At 36.5% G+C, this 18504-nt stretch overlaps 1 protein-coding gene across 1 annotated transcript in view; it reads right to left on the bottom strand.

Moving 5' to 3' along the window:
* Positions 1 to 18504, bottom strand: part of LOC127838551 (uncharacterized) — a 47427-nt gene that overhangs the window by 9711 nt on the left and 19212 nt on the right. Inside the window, exons 9-16 of the mRNA XM_052366366.1 lie at positions 14958 to 15170; positions 12119 to 12151; positions 11690 to 11754; positions 8752 to 8811; positions 8465 to 8577; positions 8008 to 8114; positions 6584 to 6808; positions 3078 to 3193 (exon numbers count right to left, since the gene is read on the bottom strand). Of these exons, the coding sequence (XP_052222326.1) occupies positions 3078 to 3193; positions 6584 to 6808; positions 8008 to 8114; positions 8465 to 8577; positions 8752 to 8811; positions 11690 to 11754; positions 12119 to 12151; positions 14958 to 15170 (932 nt within the window). The remainder of the gene's footprint in view (positions 1 to 3077; positions 3194 to 6583; positions 6809 to 8007; positions 8115 to 8464; positions 8578 to 8751; positions 8812 to 11689; positions 11755 to 12118; positions 12152 to 14957; positions 15171 to 18504) is intronic.

Genomic DNA, 18504 nt, shown 5'->3' with positions numbered 1-18504 from the left:
CAAGAAGATTTTAATTTTTTTCACAAAATAGGCCTAATATGAGCATATGTTCAATTTTGTGACCCTCGGGGCAGGGTCAAACTTGACCCCAGGGGTATAATTTGAACAAACTTGGTAGAGGACTATAAGATGTCACTACATACCAAATTTGGTAGCCCTAGGCCCAATGGATCTTGTCAAGTAGATTTTATTTTTTTTCACAAAATAAGTACTTTATAAGCATATATTCAATTTTGTGACCCCCGGGGCAGTTTCAAATTTGACCCAGGGGCTTAATTCGAACAACCTAAGAAGAGAACTATGACATGTCACTATATACCAAATTTGGTAGCCCTATGCCATACGGTTATGGACAGGAGAATTTTTAAAGTGTTTACAAAATAAGGCCTGATATAAGCATAGTTCAATTTTGTGACCCTCGGGGCAGGGTCAAACTTGACCCCAGGGGCATTATTTGAACAAACTTGGTCGAGGACTTTAAGATGCCACTACATACAAAATTTGGTAGCCCTAGGCGATACGGTAATGGACGAGAAGATTTGTAAAGTTTTCACAAAATAGACCCTATATAAGCACATTTTCAATTTTGTGACCCCCGGGGCAGGGTCAAATTTGACCCAAGGGGCATAATTTGAACAAATTTGAAAGAAGTTTACCCCAAGAACATTCCTGAGAAATTTCATCAGAATTGAACCAGTTGTTTAGGAGAAGAAGATGTTTAAAGAAATGCACGGACACACGCACGCACGCACGACGGACACAGGACCATGACATAAGCCCCGCTGGCCATTGGCCAGTGGCGCTAAAAAATGAAATCTTCCCTAGTTGGTAGGATTTTCTGGTTATTGCAGAGATTGTACGTGAGTGCACTATTGTGGCTGCTTAGTCTACGCTTGTTTATGTTTCGGATGCGTGGTCAGAACAAAAAATACTGTAAAATCAGTATTATTCTTGGTGCATAAATGTTCGTTGATTTCGTTGGGTGGGCAACACACAAATTAAATACCAATACATCAGAAAATGACAGCCGAAAATTCCAAACACTTTTTAAAATCAAAAATTCCAAATGTCAACTAAAAAACACACACATTTTTGTAAACTTCGCAATGTCATGCTGACGACAATTGATGAGTAAACGCCATATTATTAATAAAGAGACCTTCCTCGGCATTATTTAACCCCACTACCAATAAGTATGGGATTATTTATATACGGAATGGGGCTATTTATAAGCATAACTTGGTCCGTTCGATTCGTCCGTTTATCGGTCTGTCCCAAAAGTAGTTCGGACTGTAATGTTCACATGTATTCAAGGAAACCAAAATACTTTGTTGACCGATGTAAAACATGTTTTTCGAGCACAAAAATACATTATGACTTTAAGTGCCAACGTCATACTTTTAACGTAATGGTATAACTACAGCACTTGATTGTCAAAATTGAAGTTATTTTGTTATAAATTGGTACGTCAAATGCCAGCCAAAATAAAACCTACTGTCAAAGTGGGCTTTTCAGCTCCCAAAAATATCGTTAAGAATAGTCTCCGCTGCCGATTAAGAACAGCAGCACAAGAAAAAACACGTTGAAGCTCAAGATCAAGATCACCATCACCTTCACAAGTAGATCTACACGCATTAGCAGTCTCTTGGAGTATCTCATGTTTCTCTAAGAGAGGGTTTTTATGAGCCACTTTGTTTAAGGCGAATGCGCCATCCGCAGTGCTTTAGAACGGCATTGGGTTTTCTTCATTCGGTAAGGGTTCGGGATCAGGTAGGCCCAACACTCTTCCCTGCAACTTACTTTTGTTAAACACAGAAACATCACCGACTGATCTATTCTAGCCTACTTCCGACCAAACGAACTTGCTTAGTGATGTTCTTCCACTTATCTGGCGTTGCAAGTCAGGGACTTATTTTCTCAGAATTGTCAACAAGTATTACATCGAAACCATGATGGACGATCTTGCAGATGATGTTATGTGCGAAAAGGAAGCCATGCATAAGAGTAGTGGCTATCTCCTGATGCTTCTTATGTTATTTCAAAATTAATGCCAACTGTCGGAGGCTTCCGGTAGTTTGAATTCTTCGACTTCAGCCTGTGCTCAATGCGTGTCAGGATCACTTCGTATATTGGATAGTCCATGTTAAGGAAATTAAAGAAGCTATCGGCGTCTTTTTTATTAAATTCGCCCATCAGACGTGCGTACTGACCTAGTTCTGATATCCTGGCGGTCTGTGATTGGTTCTCCTTTTCATTCCATTCCGTGCTATTCGTAGTTTTTACGTGATAGTCCGCGTATCCTCCGTAATAATACCGTGTTTGCCAATGTGTGCATCTCTCCGTCCTTAGTAGCTTCGTGCTGATTCTCGATGGTAGCGATAAAACCTCAACTATTCCGGCATGGTCCGTGTTAGCGCCGCGACGGGTCCAGAGAAATCGTACTAGTACCGTAATGATCCTTGATACTCCGGGGTTTTACACTTGTTCCCGGATTGTGGCAGGCGCACAAGGACATACGGCAGCAACAGTGACCATTCGGAATGCTTCCATCTTTCCGGAATGTCGCGGATCAAGACGGCAGTTTTGAAATTTCCAAAACTGCGGTGTGTGGCCTTCCGAGAGCTCCAATGAAATTCACGAACGTTCCAGGACCTTCCAGCTGATTGGCAAAGCTGCATATTTGAGTCCAAGAGCCATGTGGTACACTTGTTTTGTGTTTTGTTGCTGTGTGCGAATGCTTCCCTTCATATCTGGTGTGCGGTCATAACCAACTTTATGCGACATCTTTGGAATGTTAAAGGACTAATTCTCCTTTGATGAAAAAAAGCAGCTATAACCCTAGTTTAAACCAATTTATTTTAGCTCTATTGCATCAAGGGTTATTGAAACTCTATCGATTCTGTTGTTTCCTGGATAGAAACATAACTTGGCGTCTTTTGAGCACTTAAGCACGCCCTCACAGTTGGATCGACCCCATGATCTCTAGGTCGCTAGGGGGCCACCACATCCATTACGCCACGGCAACCTTTTCATACTCTGAACACGAAATAAAAGTTTGTTTGCGCATGGGTGCTTACCATTTCCGGTGTGTAATCGTCCATGTCACTGACGATGGACAGCTGATCAACGTCGCACTGGGGATTGTCATTCACCGATTTGTTTTTGACGGTCGCGTCCGTCGCGTCACACCACTCTAAAACAAAGATGGGTATACCGATTAAGTGAGCGAAAACAATGAGTTACCTCATTGAAGAAATTATTATTGAAAGGTCAAAATTAAGGAACGTCGAGGTCAGCAAAAATAGTGACATCGATGAAATCAATTAAGTGAAAGACAGGGCCGTCGTGGGCCGTCGACCACTTTTTGAGAAAAATAGAGAAAAGAAGGCTGAGCTAGGAGATGATTTTTTTAATATCCTATGGGCCGTCTTAAAGAATGTCACGCTTTTTTATCCATTTTTACCCCCCCCCCCCCTCCCCCTGTCACAAACTGTCACAAAATCTTGGACCCCTCACCTTAAAGTGCTCACAAACCCACACTTTCGATCATATTTTTTTTAATTAATACCTATTTCAAGTGTAATCTAAAACACAATTCACTATTAAACCGTATTAAAATTTCACGTTAATAAAAGAACGTTCACATTACAGGCTTTTATGACTGTAGGTTTGTTACGGTGGGCAGTATGAATATTTATCCATGTGTTAACCTCTAATAAAAACGAAATTATAATTGAGATTTTCTTTCAACCCTTTACTAACTAAAAAATAGAACAGTCAAATAAATTATTTCGTCATGTATTAATGAAATGTGCGTGGAGGTTGTGCCTTTTGGATAAGCCGGCCCAGCCTAGGTGCCTATTAAAAATTCGAACAACACATTCAGGAGATACGCAATTCGTCTTATTTTGAAATACAACTAATTCAAATGTATCACTTTTTTAATTAAAATTATTTTTAAATTTTACTAAAAAAATAATAAATTAATTAGACATATTTTGTTTAAAATAAATGTGTGAATTCACACATTGCCTGACCCCCCCCCCCCTTATGTCACAAACTGTCACACTTTCTAACACCCCCTCCACCACCTGGAGTGTGACATACTTTATGGACGGCCCCTTCTGGATCAGACATATTTAATCATTTTTCCTTATTTAAAAAAAACGCTGATTTTCAATACAAAACTGACGCTGTTGCAAAAGTGATAAAATCCCAGTAGTTCTATCCGTTTTGCTAACTTCGTTATTTTCCTATGTTACAAACGAGTGACCGTACACTCCATTTTTCTCGGATGTTTTTACCGGAAGATGCAGACGAATTTTTTCCAAGAAACAAGGAGAGACATCAAAGTGAGTAAAATGATAACCATCGCTATGTTGCAATAAAAAATGCTATTTGCCCTTCGTTCACATATTGAAGGAAATGTATAGTCCAAGAAACCCCTACTTATAGCTGAACCTAAGAAATGCAATATTGTACCGTAACTAGGACTGCAATGCTTGTGCAGATGTTGATTTATGCCTGACGTTCAATTGAAGGTATGAGGCGGATCATCGTGTACCAAAATCCTTTGACCCTGTCTCTTCAAATTAAAAAAAAGGGGCTATATCATGGTGTCCCTCTGCACAAAATATAAAACAACGGAAGACCATTCGTGACACACCTATCTCTTAATAACTCCAAATCTGCTCATTTCTACTAAGCATTAATAACATTACAGCGTAGGGAGAACGATGACAGGGGTGCACGGTCAATCTTTAGTATGTACACTTGGTCCCCCTTCCTCAACATTAATGGCAGAAATTGTCGTCCCTCTATGCAAATTCTTTGTTAAAGTGTTTCCGTCGGAATATTGAAGCTTCCATCCACGCATATGGCGGCATACTTTGATACTTTGGCTGACATCATATTTCGTTTTGTTCTGGCAATTTATTAAGATTTTTAAATATTGTTTAACCCTTTCCAGAAGATGTCAAACTAAACATACCCATGATGTCAAGCTAAATTAAAAGGAAGTTCAGAAATTCCAACATGGTGAATCTAGGGCCATTTGATCGGATTAGTTAATAGTAGTTTTTATTCTTATTTCATACACGATTGAATCTGATAGATGTAATTGGTTAAGTTTCATCGCATGATGAACCCGTGTACGTCAAAAACGAACAATTGCAAAAAGTAGCGATCATATGTGCTCTCAAATATACATATTGACTTGATACATCGTGTAACTTAGTAATATCGTGCACTTTGGCCTCAAAACCTCCCAGATGGCACGATTTAGCATTAAAGTTTCAAAAACAATTCCGGAGGAGGGGGACATGCCCCCGGACCACCTTAGTAGCTTCACGCCTTCGGCGCTCGCAGGCCTCCGGCACTGAAAGCCTGACCACTTTGAAAAATCCGACGACGTTCCTGAAAGAAGGTGGGCTTGAACAAGCACGGAACTATATGAGGATAGTAGTAAATATAAAAATAGGTCAAATTAACTGGAAACATCTAAGGAAATGTTGAAGAGAGCGAAAACAGTCTAAAACATGTGTGGAAAGTAAACGGATTAAGTATGCAAAAGTGGTCAAAAACATCAATGGGAGGAACGATAAAGTGAGTATCTATTTTCTGGAATACAGATGGTTGGGACGATCAAATGAGTGAAAATAGTCTGATACATCGATGAAGGAACAATTATTTGAGCCAAAGTAGTCTTGAACATTGATAGGACGAATGATGAAGTGAGCAAAATAGTCTGATTCGTCGATGGGTGAAACGATAGAGAATGACAAAATATTCTGAAACACCGATGGATGAAACGATAGAGAATGACAAAATATTCTGAAACACCGATGGTACAAATAATTATGTGAGCCAATAAATAGCATTCTATAAACAGCGATGTGAGAAACTGTGCTGTAACCAAACATTATGTGAAACCTCGATAGGAGACATGATCGTCAACGAAAATAGTTTGGAATAGTTTGGAACACCGAATGAGACGTTTAAGTGAGCGAACATTTAATGTTTCATTGTTGGTCGATATAGTAATCGAAAATTGTCCCCAGCATCGATGGAATGAAGACAATGGACATGAAGCAATACTGACACCGATGAAAAGAAGGAAAATGCTTGAAATATAGGATTTATAACCCTTTAATTGTTGTACTATTGACCATTGTATGGTGTACTTTATTGGCCATGTTATGAAGTCGGACTTTTACCATATTATGTTGAACTAAATTGGAGCTGCAAATAATGTGATCTTTTGATGCAGTCGTTTCGTGTTACAATAAATTGACCATTTTATGTTATTCTGGCTGCAAAAGTGCACCGGAAAAGAGACCTGCTCTGGTAAAATATTCCAAATTAATTTATTAAATATTAATTTTAATTAGAATAGCCCTGGTATATATACTGTGCAATAACAGACAAAATAAGAAAATCAAATTTTAATACCGTTACAACCTTACATACGGGATTAAGTATATTATTTTAAAGACAACTTTCATACGAGAAAGTATAACATTTAAAAGCCAACTTCTATTTTATGTTTACGTTACTTGAATAACAGTCAAGGTCAAATAGTTACCGTATTCCATCTGAAAGTCCTCCGGGTTAAGGCACGCGCTTTTCGCAAGATCATTAATAAGAGCCGTGAAGGTCGTGTCAACGTCCATGACGCCCTCTTTCGTGTCGTTCTTTGTGTAGACGTTGAAGCTGACTCCCTCCTTCTTGCAGCGTCCATCATGGTCGCGGTAGTTGCATACGTACTCCACCAGCTTGAATTCGTCGATGTAAAGGACCTTGGTAAACACTGTGGTGGAACGAAAATCGTGCTAGTGCATTTGCATACACATATGTAAACTCGTCGATTTAAAGGACCTTGGTAAACACTGTGGTGGAACGAAACTCGTGCTAGTAAAGTTTATATACATATATGTGAACTCGTCGATGTAAAGGACCTTGGTAAACACTGTGGTGGAACGAAAATCGTGCTAGTTCATTTGCATACACATATGTAAACTCGTCGATGTAAAGGACCTTGGTAAACACTGTGGTCGAACGAAAATCGTGCTAGTTAATTTTATATACATATATGGTGACTTGTCGATGTAAAGGACCCTGGTTAACACTGTGGTCCAACAAAAATCGTGATAGTATAGTTGTATACATAAATGTAAACTTGCCGATGTAAAGGACCCTGGTAAACACTGTGGTCGAACGAAAAATGAGTTGTTGTTTTAGTCCTTCCAATGCGAAAAATTCAACTATACATATATGTTTACTTGAATATTCAGCACTGCAGTAAAATGTTAAATTGGTGATTTGTTTGTGTTTTCTTTGTTGGTCAATCTTTTGATTTTCAAAATTGTAAATTACAAGCATGTTTGTACACTCTTCTATGTAAATGGCCTTGGTGAATGCAATATGAGAACGATATTACAACGAATATGTGCATCGTTTACACAAATGTCATTTAAATTGGTTTTTCTAAATGTCACTTTTTTTCTTGGAACGGCTAACTTGTTTGTCGTATAATTCAAGACATGTATTACGTTATTGTGTGTGTTCTTTGTATGCAGTAATGTATTTCTTCAGTTGTAACAAAGAGCATACACACGTTCATATGAATATAGTATTATACACACACACACATCTAGTCTTTAAAATATATTATTTAAATACATCTATATGGCACATATATATGGTACATGTATATTATATTTATATTTTACGTTTTGGATTCAAATATTATCTACTTATAATAATTGCTAATAATAATTGCTATTTGTTGAATAAAGAGTTCGTCATGATAGATTGTTCATCCTTTTTTAACATCACTCAATTAAAACATTAAAAAACATATTGACGACAAATGTACCAGAACAACATTTTAAATAGGGCATTCACACAAAATACAGAATAAACAGTTAAACGCAATTACTCCAGAAAAGATAATTGAAAAGAAATGAAATCATAAGTTTTTAAAAGGTTTTAAATTACGATACTTACCAAAACCATTCACTCCACCAACCGGTACTGTGGTTACAAACTCAGCGATGTTGATACATGTGTCACGTGATTGCGTGGAGTAGGAAGCACATTTGCGACTGGGCAATCTGTAAAAGCAAGTTGTTAATATCTTGTGGTCAACAGTAACCGCTTCCTTTAAAATATGTTGTAGAGAAACGGTCACTATTAAGATCAGAAGCATCAGTTTATTGTTTTATTATTCGAAAACTTTTTCCTATTGATTTTCTTTCGTATTTCTTCTTCTTCTTGTCCCTTAGATTTTAGTAGTATAAGTAAAAGTATAAGTATTTTCCTCAAAATTATCGTCAACATTATCATGGACGTCAGTATATAATCATTATTATCATGATCATAACAGAATATTTCGAACATCTGTCTTTTATTTGCTGTATAATCATGTGCAAAATATAGGAACATTTAAAAACATTAGAAGTACCCATCGGCTTGCATATCAGCCTCTGCCTCTGCCTGAACGTCCATATCAAATGCGGTGATCTCCGTGTGTATCACCTCGTTCATGCCCTCGGCGTGCTTGTGCATTACCACGCCCTGAAGGACAGACAGGCAAACTGTTTATTTCATAATACATGTATAAATACTAATTAAAAGAATCAACGGTAAGAACTATAGGTTCTATTAAGGCGGTAGTGCAGTCTATTGAAATAAATTTTTAAGATTCGCATTTATCAAAGCAAAGGCTTGTAAGACTAAAAAGCTTATTACCTGCAGACTGGTCCTGTTGTTGTAGCTGATAGATCCGTATAGGTACCATCGTCCCTTCATCTGAAATGACCTTGTTTAACTGACGTCATCCTTAATATGTTCAGTGACTTCCGTATACGTATTACGTGATGTAAAAGAGAAATGATATATTCACCGTCATTTTAACGAGAGGATTATGGTGAATTTGCTAAAATAATATGGGAACCTATATAATGTGAAAGGTATGATGTTTCAGGACGACACATTTATCTTGTGAATCGCGGAAAGCTAGGTACCAGTGTGTAACCATGGAAAATGACGTCATTTGACATCTCTATACGTTATGACGACATAAAATGACGCGTTTAGTAAACCATATACCAGAAACGTCTTTATATCAAATCTTAATTTATTTAAGACTGGGTGTGCTAATTATTTACCATGTGGTCATTGTCGAGTTCAAATCTACTAATTATTTTAATATCACATACACCGCGAAACTTATTTTTTATTTGAATATGTTTTCATTCGCAGTGCAAAGATAATCCATGTATCATATATCCCACGCTGCTGGTAACCTTACACCCACGCTGTTTTATTTCACATTGTAAATGTCGCATGGAAGATGTTTGAAATGTTGCCTCAAGCCTCAAAATTGATACCTTATTGATAGCTATATATATGGAGTGCTCTCAGAAATCTTTTGCTCATCGCATTGTGTATGAAGGATATATATGGGGTGAAAAATCTTAACGGTTTCATACCTGTTTGAACATTTGCTCTTTTGTCTGGAATATAACAAAAGCTAACTAAAACTTAGGAGTAAACTCAATGGAGGCCATATCCTGTCAAAATATATCATGTTTCATTACATCCCAAGTTTGAACTTACCGGTACACCTTCCCATTGTATAAGTTTTATCTATGTTTAGTGTACAAAGTTTCGGTCAATGTCGCAGGTGGTTAGCGTGTGGCCATGATATTAATTAGTGAAAACATCATTTTCAATGATAAATAATAAAATTAAAGCGAACTGTTATAATTCTGTCTGATCGATGTTAAGTAGGTCATGCGAGTTGTGTATCGTGTTATTTCTTAAAAGTTGACCCAGCATTTGTAAAAATATTGCAAGACATGTACATTTCCAAAAAGAAAATTCATTTCTGCGTTGAATAAGACCATGATCGTGAAAATCGCTGCACACTTGATGAAGTAATGGCTGTTCAAAGCGATGCACCCCGTTTCGGGTGATTTTGTGTTGGATACATCGTTATAAATATATTTGATAGTGAAATAATTTTTTCAGAAAAGTTGATTTTTCGTTATAATATGATTATTTATCAATCAAAATGATAATTTCACTAATTAATTTAACAGCATAGCCACACGCTTACCACCTGTGGGCAATGTTGGTTCCTTTAAGAATGTATCTATCTTCACCCTTATTGCTCATAAAAACTTGACGGGATGAGATTTATAATACATATATTTCATCATTCATTCTTATCTTTAAAATTAATAACGGGCAATGAAATATAATCTTAAATGAATGTTACACTTTTTACCAAGGATTGAACTGCTAAAAGATTTAAATTATTGATCCTTTTTTTGCAGTTATCTATGCGTGGTGCTTTCCCCTTTTTGCATGTGTTTGGATTTCCAAAATGCGCATAATAAGCAACATCCACGTGCGTCTGAGTGAGTAACCTAGGTATCACGTCTTAGGTAATTAGGCGATATAGCACTTTGTGGTAAACACGTTACGACAGCCGAATCCAGTCACGAAGAATATAGAACAAAGCATGTAATGTGTTTCTAAAATATTTAGTATTAAAAGTTTTTTATCACAAGCAAAAACGGAATCTGAAAGTAAAACGTTTCGATGTTATCAATTATGATGAAATTTTGGCAGGATACGTCCTCCATTCATGATTAACATTGCGGATTTAATGCCAGCTAATACTCTATATAAACTTTGAGCGTACAGATGAATCACGGCGGCTGCTTATGCCATATCGTAAGACGTGTCGGTCGGCTTGAAGAGGTTCACCAAACCGATAAATAGAGAATAATAGGCGAACCCGATAAGATCCTCCGACGAGCCAGATAACCATTCTCCATACACGTCACCAACCTATTATTCTATTTATCGTGTCACATTTACAGCATTCGTACATAAAGCCCAAGTGGTGTTCTAAACTTGTTTGACCTTGTGTAGATTTCCTTACGTCACGCTATATTTTTTATTACCACATGAAAAAGCATGCGCAGCCAAAATAGTACTTGGAAAATAGAAATAGAAAAGATAGAAAACTATGCTTAGTTCTTGCCAATCAAGATTAAATTAAATTAAATACAGTTAAATCCTATGTCAACTGGCTATGTACGTGTACAGCAGACGATGTTTACAGTGGTAACAGAGATCATAGTGCTTAAGCGCTTGATAAACAGTAGGTTACACATAGTACTATTTAACACAATGTTTTGCTTTTTTGAATGTTTTATTTACAAACTCTCGGTAAACAAAAATCTAATCCACCCAAAACAAAACAATATATACATGTTTAAACAAACAGTACTTGACGTGTATTTGGTATTTTATTAATAGAATAAAAGTAGTCCGTCAACGGAGAGCGACTGACAGCTATTTGAGGTCACGTGGTCAACTAGCCTAATAACTTTTGGGTTATTAGGTTACCTGGGTATCAGGCTGATTTAGAGGCGTGTGACAGGATAAGAAGAAAGAGCCTGCTGTGAAAGTGTTCGATATCTATACCCGCCTAAAACGACTAAATGGGTGCCAATTTGACCATTCCTACATGTATCACCCACGGTGACGTGCTGACGGGTACAGGTGTCGTTATGGCAAGTAAGACACTAGTAACTGTTATACTAGTCACTTTATTGTCCGCCAACGCACCAAACGATATAGCAGAAATCTGTCACCATATGAATCTTACCTGATCAGAGTCGTATTCAGCAAAAACTTTTATATTGTCCAACAGACATCGGTTCAGATCATTCTCTGAAATAGTTTATCTCGTTTAGAAATTTAGAAGATTAAACTATTATTGAAACATGAAAACAATGTTCATCTTGATTAAAAATGGGATAGATTGAATAGTTATTAAAAAAAACATTTGAAAGTATGTCCTCATTATTAACAAGTTGGTAATGTGAGGACACCGTGTTTACGAAATAAACATGTCTACGCTGTAAGTGAGTATACACATTTAATAGGTGTATTTAATCATACAAAATCATTGAATAATTATGTAAGGCTGCGGTAAGCATATGGAATACAACTCTGCGTTTATCACACACGTGGATATTTTTCGTCTGAGTAACAAATAGGTTCCACGGTCATTTGTTTAGTAAGTTCTACAAACCTTCCTTGATATCAACCCAGCTTGTACAATCGGCTGAAATGAAAATGAAGACGAGTTAATATTTAACAGCATGTTTATTATATATAGCGTTTATTATATATAGCAACAGCATAATGAACTAGGTCTAAAATACATTAGCATCTTGGACAGCAGTATTTCTTTAGAGCATGTGTGCACTTCATTTTCACTGAAGCGGACTCGTCAATACTATCTGATAAAATTATTATAAATGAGTAATGTATTGCCCACAATGCCCCACATTTTTTATTGGAAGAGCTGACCATTTATATGCAAACAATTCACAAATTGTTGCAGTTATGTATCTCACTTAACACGTATTGTTCTAAATTATTTTGACTCGAAAAAGTCACACATTATATCCTGTGATAAAACACAGTTTATTGCCCACTATTTCATGCCAATCATGTGAAACAAAGATGTTAAATTAACAGATAAAATGGTAAAACACATTTTGGCGATCAGTTACCCTTTGTTGTCAAACCATATCTAGACCCATGCCTCTGCTATTGTATCTTACTCAGCGTTCCCGCTGGCTCAAAAGAAAGTTGTCAAAACTAAATTTCGCTACGTTTAGCAAGTAGTCGATTTTTTTTCCACCATATTGGACACAATGCATTGATCTTTTTACATTATTGGCGTCGCCCTGAAGGCGGCGACTAGTATGTAATGCATTTTTGTCGCTTATGGGAGGAGAAGTTATTTTACGGAGCAATGTATATATTTTTGTTTTACGACTATCTTGCATAGTGGTGATTTTTGTGTGTAAATAAGTGTAAATAAGTACTGCATTTGTGCCTATTACATTTATTACAACATGAATTGCCAATAATGCAAAGTTAATTGTTTTAATTAATAACTGATCCACAACTGATCACAGGGGAAAGATCACAAGGACTGGGCAAATACGCGAAACTTTCTGGTTTTGTATAAAAACAAATGATGTTTTGTATAAAAACAAAACATACTCAAAATATATTAATTTTGTGGTTTTTCTAATTTGCTTATTTAGTGGAGAATCAATGTAGTACGATATTTGACGACCTATCGCGCAAGCAAGTTTATTGGAAGGCGTAGTGGTACGAAAACGTACAATGTATGAGTTTATTAATAGACATATAATAGCGATCGCTATACACAACTTCGCCAAATAGCAGTACATATGTGAATGTCAGCCGGAATAGCTCAGTTGGGAGAGCTTTAGACTGAAGTTGTTTACGCAACAGTCATCGAAAAGCCCTCCGGTTCAATCCCGGGTTCCGGCACGAACGGAACAGTTTGGGGCTGACAATTTTTTTCAGTCAGGTTAAAAAATATAATAAAGCTTTATTTTATGTAGACATTTTAAAATCCATTTTACTACAATTGGACATTTTTATTAAAATTAATGGATGCAACGATAGCGTTAATTAAAATTTCTTACATCACTTAAATATCTTATTAAAAATACACGATTTTTTATATTAACAAATAAATGCAAACAACACATCTATTATCCATGTATTTTTATGGTTGTCTATCATAGGCCAATCCCTACCACATATAGAGCGCGAAGCGCGACACGTTTTATTGATTGTAACAATGAGTTGCGATAAAGGAAGCAGCCGCTTATCAAGGAGGAGCTGTGTCCCAGCAACCCGTTTCCCTAGAGTCAAGCATTTCTCAGAGTTTTTTTTAAGAACCACATATAGAGCGCGAAGCGCGACACTTATTAATATCCAGGTGGTATGGGCCCTTTAGCATTATAAGACCATTACGTCCATAGTTATCTTCCTTATAAGTTGAGAAATTTTGAAATCCTTGTTCGAAGTCCAAAATTTTCATCCGATTGCTCCCAAACATTCACAGGTTTTTTTTATCAATAAGGACACAACCCCAACTCTATACGAGCAATATCGGACCATATTCCAGAAGTCCAGAATTATCTCTTTGAATTTAAAATAAAAGTGAAAAGCTGCTTGGTTAGGTGATTATGTCAACATTTTTCATCAGATTTTTTCCAAACTTACAGTGTCTTCATATCAATGAGCATTTTTACCTCATTTAAAACGAGAAACATCGGGACAATAAGTCCATATTTTGTTTCTATTAAATTTGACAAAATAAACAATTTCCACTTGTTTAAAAGATTTCACAACTTTCGTCTGAAGCTTTCCAAACTTGTCAAGTGTTTTATATCAGTATTACTCGAACCCTATTGAAAATGATGAATATCGGAGCAACAAATCCATTTTGATCTTTTACTGAATTTCAAAGTATTGTGAAATGCAGCTTCTTTATACAATTTACAGTTTTCATTCATTTTTTTATCAAACTTTTACAGTGTTTTCATATCAATTATTACTCAACCCCTATCGTAAATGAGCAACGTAAGAATAAGTTCAGAATCATCTCCCCTTGAAGTTCAGAAAAATATGAAATTACGCTTTTAAGATGAAGCAGATTTTTTACACCTACACAGTTCTGTTCCATTAATGAAAACTGCACACGGATACCAGTAACAAAAGGAAACCAATGTAAATAAAATGAACTATGAAATAGTTGGGGCTTACAACACAAAATCATAGATAATGGTTATTTAGGGGTTATAACACACCATCATAAATAATGGTTATTTGGGGGTTATAATACAAAATCATAGATAATGGTTATACCAGTATCTCAATTAATATTTATAGTAGAAAAAAATCGTTCCATGTAACTTCATTGAGTGCCTTTTACACTGAAATTCCCGACGCCCTTTTGATGCTTTGCATCAATACTTATCTTGTTGTCATAATTAAATAGCATACACTGCATTTGTCTGATTAAAACTAATTACCAAGGAACTTCGTGTCCTTCATATCGGCTGGGCTCACGCAGACACTTGGCAGTATACTGTAAATCGCGTCTTTTTTCTCTTGTGAGATTTCGCGAGACTTCCCCGCGAGAGTGACCTCCATAGCCTGCTCAGTGCATTTCTGGTTCGTCTCGCCCGAATAACAAGCGTAGAACATCGTGTACTCTCCGTCCGCATAGATGACCCTGGTCGGAGCTGTTGGAGCAAAAACAGAAAACTGGGGGCCGTTTCATAAACGATCGTACGACAGTGTTAACTTACGAGATAATTTTGTAATCTTAATAACTAGACGAACTAGCTCGCTTTGCTCGTCAAATATATACGGCGCTAGAGATGCCAATGTAAGTAATTAAGTACTGAAAAATTATAAACATATGATATGGACTTTAGCAAGTATGCATCTTCGAAACAATGTATCGTATCGTAAATATGTATAACGATGTTTATTGAAACAGTCCCCAGGGGTTCTTATTCAAACAAACAAGTATTGCACTTTAGTCTAAGAATAAAAAACATGTAATCAATTTGAATTTTCAAGAAAGGCTTTTATTTTTAGTAAAACTTGGAATTAACCATCTTTATCGATATCATTCTTCATGTCAAACATTTTTAATGATATAAACACTAGTGGTAGCCTGAATATATTCAAACTCTTGATGTATTGTCTTGCTTCCACGTTTATTCTTTATTTTTAAGTTTTAGAATCCAGAGGGGGTAATCACGTGATAGTCATGATGGCGACGTTTCATGCCCATTATTACTTTTGTTTAATTTCTAAATGACGGTCAATTTTAAGCCATATCAGTAAATCAAAGTACTGACAGTACTGGTGTGACGATGCTTTTGAGAGGATAGATATAAAAGCATCAAGTTAAGTTTATCTACATCACCACAATCACCACAATTGTGTATGTCGGTACGAAAAAAAAAGTTGGTACAAAAAAATTGCGAAAAAAATTTGGGTATGAAAACAAATTTGGGTACGAAAAAATATTTGGGAACAAAAAAATTGGGACCGAAAATAATTTGGGTACGAAAAATTTTAGGTACGGAAAAAAATTGGGGGAACGGGAAAGTAGTACCTGTGGGGAACTTGACCCACACTCGCACATTTTCGGCCCTTTTCGTCAAATATCAGATAAGTTCCTCGAAGGCAATAGTATGAATACACATTTCGGAAGCGGTAATGCGGTCCTACCTACGCGCGTCAAAATGTAAGCGAAATATGTACACAAGTCTGTCAGGAATGATTGAATTAACGAAGAAAATTGTGTATTGATGTAAGTTTTTTTAAGAAATGTGCAGAAAATATATTAAACAAGAGCTGTGTTTGTGAAACACAATCCCCCCTGCTGCACAGCTTTCAAGCCATATATTTTACCTTTGACCTTGAAGGATGACCTTGACCTTTCACCACTCAAAATGTGCAGCTCCATGACATACACATGCATGCCGAATATGGAGTTGCTATCTTCAATATTGCAAAATTTGACATTTGACCTTGACCTTGAAGGATGACCTTGACCTTTCACCAATCAATATGTGCAGCTCTATGAGATACGCATGTACGCCAATATTGGAAAAGTTATGGCCAATGTTAAAGTTTTCGGACAGACAGACAGACGCTTTATATTTGACATTTGACCTTGAAGGATGACCTTCACCTTTACCTTTTACAACTGAAAATGTGCAGCTCCATGAGATGCACATGTATGCAAAATATCAAGTTGCTATGTTCAATATTAAAAAAGTTATGGCCATTAAAGTTTTCGGACTGACGGACAGACTGACACACTGACACACTGACTGACTGACTGACTGACTGACTGACTTACAGTTCAACTTATATAGGCCACCCTACCGGGGGCATAAAAAGCAATGGCGATATTTTTCTCAGCCACGTAATTGTTAATAGTTTGATATCACAAAATGAAAGTGAAAGTAGAACTGTCAAAAATGACAGCCTGTCAACGTGTTGTTTTTGCTGGCACGAGAGGGCGATTACACTCAATGTGTTCACATTTTGACCATAGGCTTTGTTATTGACCTTTATAGTATGGGTAGCTTTGATATTATTATTGCTATCATGTAACTGCATGATTGTGTATATGTTTACAATACATAAAGCATAAATAATGATATAAATATACTGATTGAGCTTATAATAATCTGAGAACTATAGCCAGGTCAATTAAGGACTTAAAATACAATTTTGTGTCCTGATTTCATGAAGAAATTACCATGCATGTCCTAGATTTCAAATTCAAGGCCCTGGTGTGACACATTGGTAGCATTACCGTTAAACTGTTACCAGGCTTATGAAATTAGTTTTTATTGAACTATCTAAGGAAATCTAAATCAGGCACTGATTTTTCTTGTTTTAATACAGTCGTAGATCAGTTGTGGCCTCTGGGTAATGACCAATTTTTGAATACTTGTCACACCCTTAAAACGTTTCACACGTCTATAATAGCAAATCTGGATTTAGGTGATCTTCAATGGTACATTAAAACTTTAGCTCTGTTACAAGAGTGATGGTAAAGTCCAGTCACATATTTAAATCTAGGCCATGTCAAAATCAAAGTGTCAAAGATAAATGAAAGATGCGTTCATTAATTATTGTCCAGTTGTTTACTACTGCTGTAAGTTTTTATATAATATGACTGATGAACATCATGTGAGAGAAAATTCACATTATCATTGTATATCAGTTTTAGCAGCCTTTTAGATAACAAAGTATGCTAGTTTTCAATGTCGCTTCTGGGGATCAAACCCGTAGTGCTTTTAGGAGGATTCTGAAATTTTCGATCCTTCGAGAGCAACCAAACCAAAAATTAAGTCAAATATTGCCGATTCGGTTTTTTTAGTCGGTTCATGAGGGATAATGGAGCTTGATTGGTCATTGTCGGCTCTGGTACTACTTACATGTACCCCTGGTACTCTTAAGTATACTTACATGTACCCTGGGTACTCTAAGTATACTTACATGTGCCCCAGGTACGGTAAATAAACGTTATTGTACTCGGTCCATATTAGACTGTACCCGAGTTGTATTCGCGCCCAAAATCCGATGTCGTAAAACGCGCAACCGATTATCTTAAACACACTTCTCTTCAAAAAAAAACACTGCATCAACATGCTTTTTGAGTATGTGTTCCGATAACATAGAGGCCATTCTACAGAAAATTGACATAAATGTGTATATATAATTATTACAAAAAAATAGTCGACAACGACTGATTTAGGGTTAAATTTCCCGGGTACATTTTAGTATATATACCGTACCGGGATACATGTAAGTATACTTAAGAGTACCCGGGATACATGTACGTAGTACCCGAGCCGACAATTAACAATCGAGCGATACTGGAAGGTGCAACATCTCTCATGCCCCCTAGCATCGCCTTTAGCAGTATTCAATTCTCAACAGGAAAGTGCTGAAGTCATTGATACCGAGGGACAAGAAAAACAATTGATTAATGTTCCAAATAAATAATTTGATTAATGACAATTCTATTATTTGAGCCAG

The sequence above is a fragment of the Dreissena polymorpha genome, chromosome 7 (genome assembly GCF_020536995.1).
Source record: "Dreissena polymorpha isolate Duluth1 chromosome 7, UMN_Dpol_1.0, whole genome shotgun sequence".
NCBI classification, from domain to species: Eukaryota; Metazoa; Mollusca; class Bivalvia; order Myida; family Dreissenidae; genus Dreissena; species Dreissena polymorpha.
This window is presented reverse-complemented; position numbering and strand designations above follow the sequence as displayed.